General features: G+C 41.3%; 2 protein-coding genes across 4 annotated transcripts in view; one reads left to right on the top strand and one right to left on the bottom strand.

The window, feature by feature from the left end:
• The window catches only part of LOC121598841 (protein abrupt-like), a 66514-nt gene that overhangs the window by 34792 nt on the left and 19210 nt on the right, over nucleotides 1–12512 (bottom strand). The gene's annotated exons all lie outside the window — the stretch shown is intronic.
• LOC121588476 lies at nucleotides 5624–7540 on the top strand. The gene is made up of 3 exons (XM_041906518.1): nucleotides 5624–5731; nucleotides 7071–7255; nucleotides 7356–7540. Exons 2-3 carry the CDS (start codon nucleotides 7073–7075, stop codon nucleotides 7512–7514), a joined length of 342 nt encoding a protein of 113 aa, XP_041762452.1. The 5' UTR covers nucleotides 5624–5731; nucleotides 7071–7072; the 3' UTR covers nucleotides 7515–7540.

The raw sequence follows: 12512 nt of genomic DNA, 5'->3' as shown, positions 1-12512 counted from the left end.
AAGCGAGCTAGAAAGCGAGGTCAAAAACTGCTCGATTTTGTTGTGCGGGCGGACGTTTCTGCTCGCTTTCTCGATCGGTTTCGGCGGAAAGCGAGCTAGAAACCGAGTTCATGAACTGCTCGATTTTGTTGTGCGGGTAGTCAAAATTTGCCGATATAGTGCTAAAATTTTAAGTTATTGTTATTAGTCATTAGCGTTATGAAAATACTAGGCCGCGGGGCCATGGGGTTTCTCAACGCTCATTTTCTCAAGCACTCATGAGTGCTTTTGAGAATCCTGCGTTCTCAACGTTTCTCGAATCGACACAAAATCGGTTTGAGACTCTTTGAGAATCTTTGAGAAAGTTGACAATGCAGCGATCGGCTAACTGAAATATGAGTAATTGTGCTATTCGTTTATCGGTAATCACTTTGGAAAATGTATACAATGTTTATAATTGATTTTTTTTTTAAACATGCGATCAAAAACTTATTTTCTATTTAAAGCTCCAAATAGAGCTTGAGTGGCTTTATCAGTTTCTCAGGGTGAGAAAAATTGACGACGGCCACGGGCTCGCGTCTGAGAACAAGTTTTGAGTGATTGAGAAACTTAAATGAGTGCTTGAGAATGTTTTCTCAGCTTGATAAAGCCCCGTGGCCCCGCGGCCCTACATGTGTACTTCGTGTGTCGTTCGTGTGTGAAGGCGATATACAAGGTTTAAAGAAATATCCAGGCCCAATAAAATTTCCGAGTAATGGTGACCTCCAGTGAAGTAAAGCATGAGTAAATTTCATGAACTGCTTTTATTATTCTAATGTTATTTCCATGTTCCCTTAGTTCTATACAATAAAAGATGTATGGTAGGCAACTTGTCATGAATACTTAACTACGGCCCGCGAGAATATTTTCAAATGGAGTTTCTAAAAGCAAGGACAAGGTAAAAGGGAGACAAAAAGTTTCCTCACGGCTACACATGTCCTCTAGATGCGTTGTCTATGCGGCTCGCTCGGTATTACAGCGGCATACGACAGGTAAGCAGTACAACCGCTGCTACCAGGTACACACACATGTTAAACGAACATAATCGGCCTCAGCACAATTTTTCGATCGAAAAAATTCGATCAATCCGGCTGTCATGTTGGCGTCATGTGAAACTCATTTCACCAGCAAGGTATTAATTTTACTGCTTTTTTTCCTTTTTTTTTTTGAAAACTCCCTACAAAAGAAGAGCGGGATATTTTATCATGGTGTGTGTAAAACCCTAGAGTTAAGCGGAGAAACTGTGTGAAATACAAGGATGCGAGAGCGCGTTTTAGTTTCTACACAGTTTTAACACTAACACAGTTACGTCGCTATATATCATCGTCGCTCACGAACAAAATGAATTATGCTACAAAAAATCGATCGTTCCGCTTTGTATGGGAAAAAATCCGCGACGCATTGATCTGCGGAAATTTTCGAATATGTTAATAATGGTAAAAATGCGATACTCCAGACTTTAAAAATGTTATGTTAAAGCAGATTGAAAATAATTTTCTTGTAATTTAATAAACCAGATGTTTAAAAATACTTTTAAAAACCAGTTATGGTAGTTTGTCCATATTAACCACTGTATTTCGTTATACTTTGAAACACTACATTGTGTAGTAAATTAAACATATTTATGAACGATACTTTGAAATGATAGTTGAGCTAAGCTTTTCTCGTAAATTGTGTGTATTCATTTATTAATTTATTCATGAAGAACAAACGAATAAATGTATAAAAGATTAAATAAAAATTATCTTGTAATATATGGGCTTTTTCTATTCTTTTCTCAATTTGAGTCCAGTCGAGAGACTTGTCTCGATTGCTTTTTGAAATAAGGTTATTGTTACATAACTTTGCTAGGGAAAATCCATCGAGACGGGTATCCGAAACTGTAAGCCGAAAAATAAGGATTTTCTTTATAGATAATCAAAAGAATTATTTGTGGGACTTTTGGTCCATCCGTTTTCATTTTAATGGCGTTTGGATAGTTTGCTTCAATTAATTTCTAGACATATCAGTACTTTTTTCTTTTACTGGGATGGTTTACCTGATTTCTATAGTAATATTCAACTCGACTTAAAGACATTCCAGTTGCAAGCAAGAGCAATAGAATAGGCCTGATATTTGGAAGCAGCAGCGGATCTTACGGTAGACGGACTAGGCGGTCGCCTGAGCCCCCGCCGATTTAGGGGCGCTGAAGATCTCTAGTAAGTAGTACAGTATCAGAAAAAAGATAGGACATTTATTTTTTCAACGCACCGGGAATGTGTGTGTGTGTGTGTGTGTGTGTGTGTGTGTGTGTGTGTGTGTGTGTGTGTGTGTGTGTGTGTGTGTGTGTGTGTGTGTGTGTGTGTGTGTGTGTGGTGTGTGTGTGTGTGTGTGTGTGTGTGTGGTGTGTGTGGTGTGTGTGTGTGTGTGTGTGTGTGTGTGTGTGTGTGTGTGTGTGTGTGTGTGGTGTGTGTGTGTGTGTGTGTGTGTGTGTGTGTGTGTGTGGTGTGTGTGGTGTGTGTGTGTGTGTGTGGTGTGGTGTGTGTGTGTGTGTGTGTGTGTGTGTGTGTGGTGTGTGTGTGTGTGGTGTGTGTGTGTGTGTGGTGTGTGTGTGTGTGTGTGTGTGTGTGTGTGTGTGTGTGTGTGTGTGTGTGTGTGTGTGTGTGTGTGTGTGTGTGTGTGTGTGTGGTGTGTGTGTGTGTGTGTGTGTGTGTGTGGTGTGTGTGTGTGTGTGTGTGTGTGTGTGTGTGGTGTGTGTAGGTGTGTGTATGTATATGTGCATTAAAGAGAGATCATGTGATGGAATATAGAATCAAAGTGTATGTAGTCCAGGTGGTCTCATAGCATTTTTTATAACCAATTTTGAACATCACTTTTTGACAGAACGAGTGAAAACTTTTGCTCCAACAAGCTTTCTGGAGGCTTGACGAATACTCAAAACACTCTTAAAATCTTCATTCAGAAGTAGAAGCGAAAAATATCAGCCTTCTTAATTCATACACCTTGGGATAAGCCCACCTGTATATTATACTCACTTAGGTAGCTGCTCGAAAAATGCTATGCAATGCAAACAGCGGACAGGTTGAAATTTCAGCCTACGAACTTCAAACGGAAAGGGCCCCATTGTCGGTGATATTCATCCCGCACAACAAAATCGAGCAGTTTTTGAGCTCGCTTTCTAGCTCGCTTTCCGCCGAAACCGATCGAGAAAGCGAGCAGAAATGTCCGAAGAACCGATCGAAGCTCTTGATCGGTTGAAGCGTTTACGGTATTTCGAGAGAGCGCGCTGCATGTGTATGGCTCTTTTAGACAAAAAAGCTCCGGTACGCAACCGTGTTGGCGCAAAAATGATAATGGCCGAAAAATGTTTCACACCCACGTTTTCTTTCTCCTCTCTTTTCCCTTTCACCTCGCTTTATCGTTATTGGTTTTTGCTCTCTAGCTACATTGAGCGAGTGACTGACAAGTTTTCGATCGCTTTGCGCAGCGGGATAAAGGATCATCAAAATTTTGGGAGGGCGTTACTAAAGAGCTTAATGAATTAGGCCCTCCATCAAAAGATGCAGCAGCTTGCATAAAAGTTATATCAATTATAAAACTATCAATGTGAATTACTATTTTTACTATATTACTATTACTATTACTATTACTATTACTATTACTATTGTTGTTGTTGTTGTTGATTTATTTCCATATTTATAAGTTGTTCATACATTTGCGGCGTTATATTATACTATAATGGGCCCGAAATAATCTTCTCTCCTCATTGTTTTGATTGCTTTAGGTTAACTATTACTATTACTATTACTATTACTATTACTATTACTATTACTATTACTATTACTATTACTATTACTATTACTATTACTATTACTATTACTATTACTATTACTATTACTATTACTATTACTATTACTATTACTATTACTATTACTATTACTATTACTATTACTATTACTATTACTATTACTATTACTATTACTATTACTATTACTATACTATTACTATTACTATTACTATTACTATTACTATTACTAATAATAATAATAATAATAATAATAATAATAATAATAATAATAATAAAAATAATAATAATAATAATAATAATAATAATAAAAATAATAATAATAATAATAATAATAATAATAATAATAATAATAATAATAATAATAATAATAATAATAATAATAATAATAACAACAACAACAACAACAACAACCTCGTAGAACAAAACGAAGAACTATTGTTGAACTTTAACTATTAGAGTTTTCAGAGGGAAGTTTAATAAAATTCCGCAAAAAAGATTGCTAGTGAAATAGCTTTAAAAAAGCTCAACCAATAATAAGCAAATAAGGAATTAGAATTTAAAAAAGAATTAGCCCAGAGAAAGTTAAAACTTAAGTATGCTAAATTTGAATTAGAAAATATAAACAATAACTTGTAAAGCAATTAAAACGAAATGTAAATTATGAACTATGTTTTTTTAATGAAGATCGATCAGTTGAGTATGAGCTCAATTAGTACTTACAATACCTCGTTCACTTCCTTTCCTCCTGTCCTCCTCCTGTTAAGACACCTTTCACCTTACTATTTATATCAATATTGTTCTATTTGGCATAAGGTGGTACATTTTCAAAGGCTAGCGAGATAAAACGCTCTCCTCAACCGCTGCTGCCATCTCGGTCGCATTCATCCATCTGCGCGACCAGTGGCGTATTTAACGGTAAGCAAAGTGGCACTGCATTAGAATATGGCACTGTATTAGCAAGGAGGGCCCTTTGGGTGATGGTCGTTGGGGCCCCGTGCTAGACAAACCCTAAGCACCCCCCCCCCCCCCCCCCCCCCCCCCAATCAACTGACGATCAGTTTAAGTTAGACACGAATACAAGACAAGGTCATCGACGTGTTCCTCCTTATCGGTTTCGAACCATTCTGTTGTAGCATGCATATGCTATACTTAGTTCATATAATTCTCATTACACTCAAATAACAGAAATTGTCAACATAAAACACACAATAACAACCCTTAAGTCAGGAAATGTTAATCAGCAGAAAAACTCTTATCTCAAAACGCTTAAAAAACATGCAAGCCACACACTAACTTTCAAAGGCGAAAAAACATTACACAGCACAAAACCCGTAAGAACGCACTTTGAGCGTAAAACCATAACATTGCATAATAGCAACCATCAAGTCATATATAATAAAATAGGATACACCGTATCATCGTGTGTACAAATAGAACCGTTACCCGCAAGCGTAGAAACAAAACACTGCATAAGCACAAACATCCAGAACTGACCTTACAGAATAAGCGAAACCATTTGAAAACTCTAACTCTGATCTTCAGCATAATTGACACAAAACAGAAACCAGATCTAACTATACTCGTAACTCGTATAAATAAAGATGTAAGATAAGACCGAGTACTGCTCAGTACGCACAGTGACACGGTTCAGTGGAGCCGTTTAAGTCTTATCGTAATTCGCACAAACAACACAAATGTGTTAAATTAATTCATTGTGTCCACTCGTTACCTGGAGCCCTGATGGCTCCCAGTGATCATCCGAAACTCTTTGTTTTTTTTTTTTTTTTTTGACGAATTGACCCCGTGAGTGATGTTTAATCCTTCTGCACCGCTGCTCTAACAATTGCAACCTGATCCGAACATTACACTGTGTTACCAAGAGCCGTTAGAGCAAGGATCCGTTGCCGTTCCCGTTAACTCGATTAGGTATGCCTTCGCACCGGGCTGCAGTTTTTGGTGTTGGGTCTTAGTGAGCAGCCGCTGCTTCCGTTCAATGTACGTTCAATGCAGGTGGTCTTCCTGCTCGCCCTCGCGCAGTTTCATATTTTCAACACTACATTTAGCACTCTCCACATCTCATGCATAGTGGAGGTTGCCGTGATGCGCTGGGCTACCTCAAACTCTGCCAGCTCTGTGAGGCATATTCATTCTGCCGTGAATACACCACTCCTGTTGTGATACACTGACACTCCAGGAAAATATATTTATCATTCTCTGAGATGCCCGCGCAACACTAACAATCGTAGGAAGACGTGAAACCCTTCAAACAATGGTGCACATTGTTTATGCTGCTGTGCTCAAGTGGTTATGTACCACAGTGAGAAACGAGAAGTAAAAAATTACTATGAAAAATCTTTGTAGCTGGTTGTGCAAATTATCAATACTGTACAGAAATTACATCACAAGCGCACATTGCACGAAGCTTTAGGGGATGGCTAATTCGTTTAATATGTCAGTGAACTGTTGCTGTCATTCTATGTTATGTTCAATACATATATTGTGCAATGCAACGCATGTATTGATTATGAGGCCACTTTTTCTGGATCATACAATAGTTTAAACATCCTTCAACATCCAGCAAACTCGGGATATATCCATTCCAATTTTCTGGTCCACAATAATCCTTGCAGATGTGTGCCGAGTGTTAAAATTTGTCTCAGAAGAACCATGATCCGGATCACGGTGCGGCCTGATCAACCACGGCTCTGATGGATAGCCTGCGTCTCTTAATTGTAATAATAGAGTAATGATTAGTAAAAATACACATGTAAAGAATTATGCATTACTGAAAAGATTGTCAGTTTTTGCGCTAGCATGAAGCTCCACAAAATATGCCTTGACATCACTCACTCTCCATATGTGGGCATCATGCTGTGAACCTGCGAAACGAGCATCTACAGCTCGATTCCGAAAATTGTAGTCAAACACCATAAAATATAAACCGTGTTAAATTTGCAGTTAGTTTCCAGAATTATTCGCTTACAATCATTAGCTGGCATCGCGAAAGAAATGGTTTAAAATTAACATTCGTTAAAAATTAACCAGAGTCGTTAAAATGGCTAGAATTTGGCATCGCGAACGCATTGAGTTCATTTGTTAATTTTAACGACTGGTCCTACGCCGTCGTTAAACAAACGACTATCAAGAGCGTATGCGATACAAATTAACAGTCGTTTAATTATACTGCTCAATTTTTTTCCCCGTGTTTGCCTATATGCGATATCGAGCAGTCGTTAACTGTTTTGACGATCGTTTATTTTAACAGGAATGAACAACAAACGAACTGTTCAACCAAACGAACTGTTTGCGAGTGTGATCAATCAGAAGGGGATCCGCTGTCGGATACCTCGAATTGTGATTTTGTTTATCCATTGGTATGCTCATCTAGTGAATCATCTGACAACGAGCATGAAGATTGTGTTCCAGAACAAGTACAGCACTCTGTTGAAGGCAAGTATCATACAAAAGTAGTTTGGCTGACAAACCACTTTTATAAACTTTTTCACACATCTACTATAAACAAAAATTATTTATTTTATGTTTATTTCAGATAGAGAATCTACATGCCAAGACCCTGGAAGAAAGCGTACCTCCGTCGCAGACATCGGCACTGGGCCTTCAAATGAAAATCGTCGGGCCAGTTGCACTCTTCAAACTAAAGATTCTAACGCTGGAAGAAAACTCCACGTGTAGTCCCTGCAAAATCTAGAAAAGACTAAGTTGACATACAGTCAAAAGTAGCAGCTAAAACGAACCGCAAACTGGAAGGTTGTGTAGGTAAACTTGCTGTTGGACCGATCGTAGAGGCACCTAACGGCACACAGTGGAAAGTAGTGGAAATTAACAATGCTAATGGAGGTAGAGTTGATGTGCTCTGAAATTGTAGCTAGAAGAGTATTTTAAACTAAAAACTTGACTTTGTATTTTGCTGAGCTGGAAGCATTTCTAGCTATTTTTTACATTCGCGGAGCTACTGAGTCCAAAGGCATGGAGATTGATCTAATGTGGTTTGAAAAATACGGACTTCCGTTCTGCAAGAATGTTATGTCGCGTAATAGGTTTCGCGAAATAATGAAGTTCCTGATATTTGACAAAAAATCGACACGATCACAGCGATTGCAAACCGACAAATTTGCCCTAATATCAGATGTGTTTTCAAGATTTGTTTCAAACTGTCAAACCAATTACGTACCGAGTACTCAAATTTCTGTCGATGAACAATTGTTTCCATCCAAGACTAGATGGCCATTCTCGCAGTTTATGGTATCGAAGCCGGATAAGTACGCGTGAAAGTATTGGATGGCTGTTGACGTAAATTCTAAATATGTAGGTAATATATTTCCTTATCTCGGAAAAAATTATGAACGTCCTGCGTAGGACGAAAAAGTTAGTAGATCCGTACCTAAACAGAGGAAGGAACGTAACATGTGATAATTTTTTCACATCCTTAGAATTATTGAAGTTTTTGAAAAAAAAACTAGCTTAGTTGGCACAGTCAACAAGGCTAGAAGGGAAGTGCCGATCTGCGTAAAGAAAGCCGAAGAGAAACTTTACTTTACCAAAGCGTTTAAAATAGACATGGGCAAAATGATTCTTTGCGACGATTCGAGCGAGCTGGCTCTTTTGCTTACTGCGAATCACGAGCGAGCGGTGATTCGTCCGCTCGCGCTAGCCATATATTAGCAATTGGACAAGATATATAGGTAATATCTTTCGTGAGGTATTGCTTAATCAATGCAGATTGTTCTCGAATAATAGAGTATATAGTTAATGGTGAGAAAAAATCAATACACAAAATTCACATATTTTACATCTTCGATGGGAGCACAACAACCACTAATGAGTTTTCATCTCATTAATTGTGCTCCTCATTTTTTTTATCCGTGGCATTTGTTCATAAATGAAATAATGATCTTTTTAGACAATAGCTATAATCAAGCAGGAAGAAAAAACAAAATGTCACTCTGTGAACGAATGTTACAAAAATCATTATAATAGTGAGTATTTAAGCAATAAGGCAAAGCCGTCCTCCTTTATAAAAAAACATAGCGTGAGGCAATTAAAACCCTTTTTTTATTACAAAACAACTTATATTATTTATCGTAATAACTGGTTTCCTACAGCGAACACAGCGAAACAATTCAGGTTAGGTGATAATTATTATAACTACTATAAATCCATTTTGTGTACGTCGAAATATACCTTGCTTTTTTAAACCAGCTGTTTATCAGCGGCTCTACAACCTAGCACGCTATCGCACTGTCTATCAAAAATATGTAGCGAGAAGATCAGGGTAGCTCGCGAGCGGCCTGGATGCTTAAAATCCATGCATAAAAAACACCTAGCTCGCGAGCGCACTGCCTATCCAAAATCCATGCATAAAAAACAGCTTAGCTCGCGAGCGCACTGCCTATCCAAAATCCATGCATAAAAAACAGCCTAGCTCGTGAGCGCCCTGCCCATTCACAATACGTAGCGAGAAGAACAGGGTAGCTCGTGAGCGACCTGTTGGTCCAAATTCCATTCATAAAAAAACAGCCTAGCTCGCGAGCGCCAACATGCATAGTGAGAGGACCAAGCTAGCTCGCGAGCGCGCTGCCTGGACAAAATACGTAGTGAGAAGAAAAGGGGCGCTCGCGAGCTACCTTGTTCTTCTCAGTATGTATTTTGGATAGGCAGTGCGCTCGCGAGCTACCCTGATCTTCTCGCTATGTATTTTTGACAAGCAGTGCGCTTGCTTGGGGATGGGATTGCTGATTGCTCTGTAATGGGATGGGATCCGAAGCCCCTTTGAGGGATAATACAGGCTCTCCCATCCAACTCCTATTCCGACACGTCCTCGTCGTGCAGAGTGGTAACATGTGTCATCACATATCCAAGCTTGGGTACACGGGCTTGACCCAACCCCTTGGGCGGATGGTGGCATATGGCGAACCAGGAGGGGGTGGGTATCCCGGGAAACCGGTTGCCTGAACGTCGGGGGGGCAACCCGACGCTAAACAAAACGGTCACGTGGGCGCGGGGCCAGTCACCCAGTCCCATGGAATAATCGACTACGGAAAGCAAAAGGAAGTTACGAAACGGATTCAACGATATCGACCCTACGCAATGCCCCCGGACTACTCTAAAAATGGGCTCATGGAACGTACGCACTCTAAGCGAAGCCGGAGCCTTGAAAAAACTTGATGACGCCCTAGCCACACTGAGCATGGACCTCGTAGCTCTACAAGAGATTCGGTGGCTAGGGAACGGTGTGCACAACAGGCGTGGTAAGCATTGCTACGACATTTACTACAGCTGCCACGACCGCCACCGCGTGCTCGGAACGGGTTTCGCCGTAGGTCCCCGGTTGAAACCCGCAATCATGGATTTCAAGGCTATAAACGATAGGCTATGCACCCTGCGCATGCGAGGCAAATTCTTCAATATCAGCCTCATAAACGTTCACGCCCCTACCGAAGATAAAGAGGAAGAGGAGAAGGACCTTTTTTACGGCCGCCTCGCTAGAATCGTAGATGCGTGCCCCAGGCATGACCTCATAATCATCCTGGGGGACTTCAACGCAAAAGTCGGTAGGGAGCCAATGTACCGCCAATACACTGGCTGTCACAGTCTGCATGAGCACAGTAACGATAATGGTAGTAGATTGGTCCAGTTCTCCGCAGCGAACAATCTGGTTGTAGGAAGTACCAAATTTGCGCGGAGGGACATCCACAAAATGACGTGGGCGCACCCGGATGGCGAATCCTTCAACCAGATCGACCACGTGTTAATAAGCCGCCGACGACAGTCGAGTCTGTTAAATGTCAGAACATATCGAGGAGCCAATATCGATTCCGATCACTACTTGGTTGGCTTAGTGATACGTTGTAGAATCGCCCGCCCCCGCGCCAATGGGGGTGGAGAAAACACGCAGCCTCGGCTCAACACGGACTCTCTAAGGGACATTACTGTCCAACAGGAATTCAAAGCCGCTTTAGACGAGTCTCTAATACCAGAAAACAGTTATGAAACTACGAGCGAGAGGTGGAACGCTCTAAAAACAAAAATAATAAACTGTGCAAGAAATATACTCCCACCACGTCGTGGCAACACCAAATCTGGTCAAACACCAAATCAGACACCAAATCGTCTGGCTGGTTCGACGATGAATGCAGACAAGTGACCGAACGTAAGAATACTGCATACCGAGCAATGCAGCAACGGCATAGAACGCGGGCATGCGCAGAGGAATATTCACGGCTCAGACGCGAAGAGAAAAGAGTTCACCGCTCCAAGAAGCATGCTTTGGAAGAGCAAAACATGCGGGAACTCGAGCAAACCAGAGAGGCGTACGGACCGACACGAAAGTTTTACCAAGCGATAGCAGGTCACCGAAACAACGTTGTACCTAAGGTAACCTGCTGTCGCAACAAGGATGGAGATCTGGTCAGTAACCAGCCAGAGGTCCTCTCGCGGTGGGCTCAGTACTTTGATGAACTACTCAATGACCAGTTTAGCGAACAGCTAGAATCGCCACTAGCAGATGGTGACATGCTACTGCCACCTAGCATAGAAGAAACACGAAAGGCTATCCGTCGGCTGAAAAATAACAAGGCACCCGGAACCGACGGAATTGCAGCCGAACTGGTCAAGAATGGAGGTGCACGACTAGAAAACGAGATTCATCAAATTGTTACTGAGGTGTGGGATAGCGAATCGATGCCTTGTGATTGGAATCTCGGCATCATCTACCCCATATACAAGAAGGGAGATAGGTTGGACTGCAACAACTACAGGGGTATTACGGTATTGAATACCGCCTATAAAATATTCTCCCTGATCCTTCAGGATCGCCTTGTCCCGCACGTCGAAGAGATAGTCGGAAACTATCAAAGAGGATTCCGAAACGGAAAATCAACCACTGATCAGATCTTCACCATGCGGCAGATCTTGGAGAAGATGGCTGAATACAGACACGACACATACCATCTCTTCATTGACTTCAAAGCCGCATATGATAGCATAGCCAGGGTAAAACTTTATGACGCTATGAGCTCTTTTGGAATCCCGGCCAAACTGATAAGGCTAGTTAGAATGACTATGACCAACGTCACATGCCAGGTGAGGGTGGATGGAAAACTCTCAGGACCTTTTGCTACCACCAAAGGTCTGCGCCAGGGGGACGGGCTTGCCTGTCTCCTATTCAACTTGGCGCTAGAGAGGGCCATCCGTGACTCGAGGGTGGAGACTACGGGAACCATCTTCTATAAGTCAACCCAGATCCTGGCATACGCTGATGATATAGACATCATTGGTCTGCGGCTCTCCTATGTAGCAGAAGCCTATCAAGGGATCGAGCAGGCGGCAGAGAGCCTCGGATTGCAGATAAACGAGGCAAAGACCAAACTGATGGTGGCAACATCAGCGGGCCTACCAATACATATTTCATATTTATTTCATATTTCAATACATAACCAGAACCTACGTCGGCATGATGTATAGATAAGTGAACGCACTTTTGAAGTCGTCCCACAATTCACCCATCTTGGGTCAAAAGTCAGCAACGACAACAGCATGGAAGCTGAGTTGCGCGCAAGGATGCTGGCTGCCAACCGGTCATTCTACAGCCTGAAAAATCTGTTCACCTCAAAGAACCTGTCGCGACGGACGAAGCTGGGACTATATAGTACCTATATAGTACCAGTACTCACATACGCCTCTGAGA

This window comes from Anopheles merus, chromosome X (genome assembly GCF_017562075.2).
Source record: "Anopheles merus strain MAF chromosome X, AmerM5.1, whole genome shotgun sequence".
In the NCBI taxonomy this organism is placed as follows: domain Eukaryota; kingdom Metazoa; phylum Arthropoda; class Insecta; order Diptera; family Culicidae; genus Anopheles; species Anopheles merus.
The sequence above is the reverse complement of the archived record's forward strand: the minus strand, read 5'-3'. Positions and strand labels throughout refer to the sequence as shown.

Coding starts and splice junctions, on each gene's coding strand:
- LOC121588476 (XM_041906518.1), top strand. CDS start 7,073: ATGAACAACAAACGAACTGTTCAACCAAACGAACTGTTTGCGAGTGTG. Junction 7,256..7,355: donor AGTACAGCACTCTGTTGAAG/GCAAGTATCATA, acceptor TGTTTATTTCAG/ATAGAGAATCTACATGCCAA.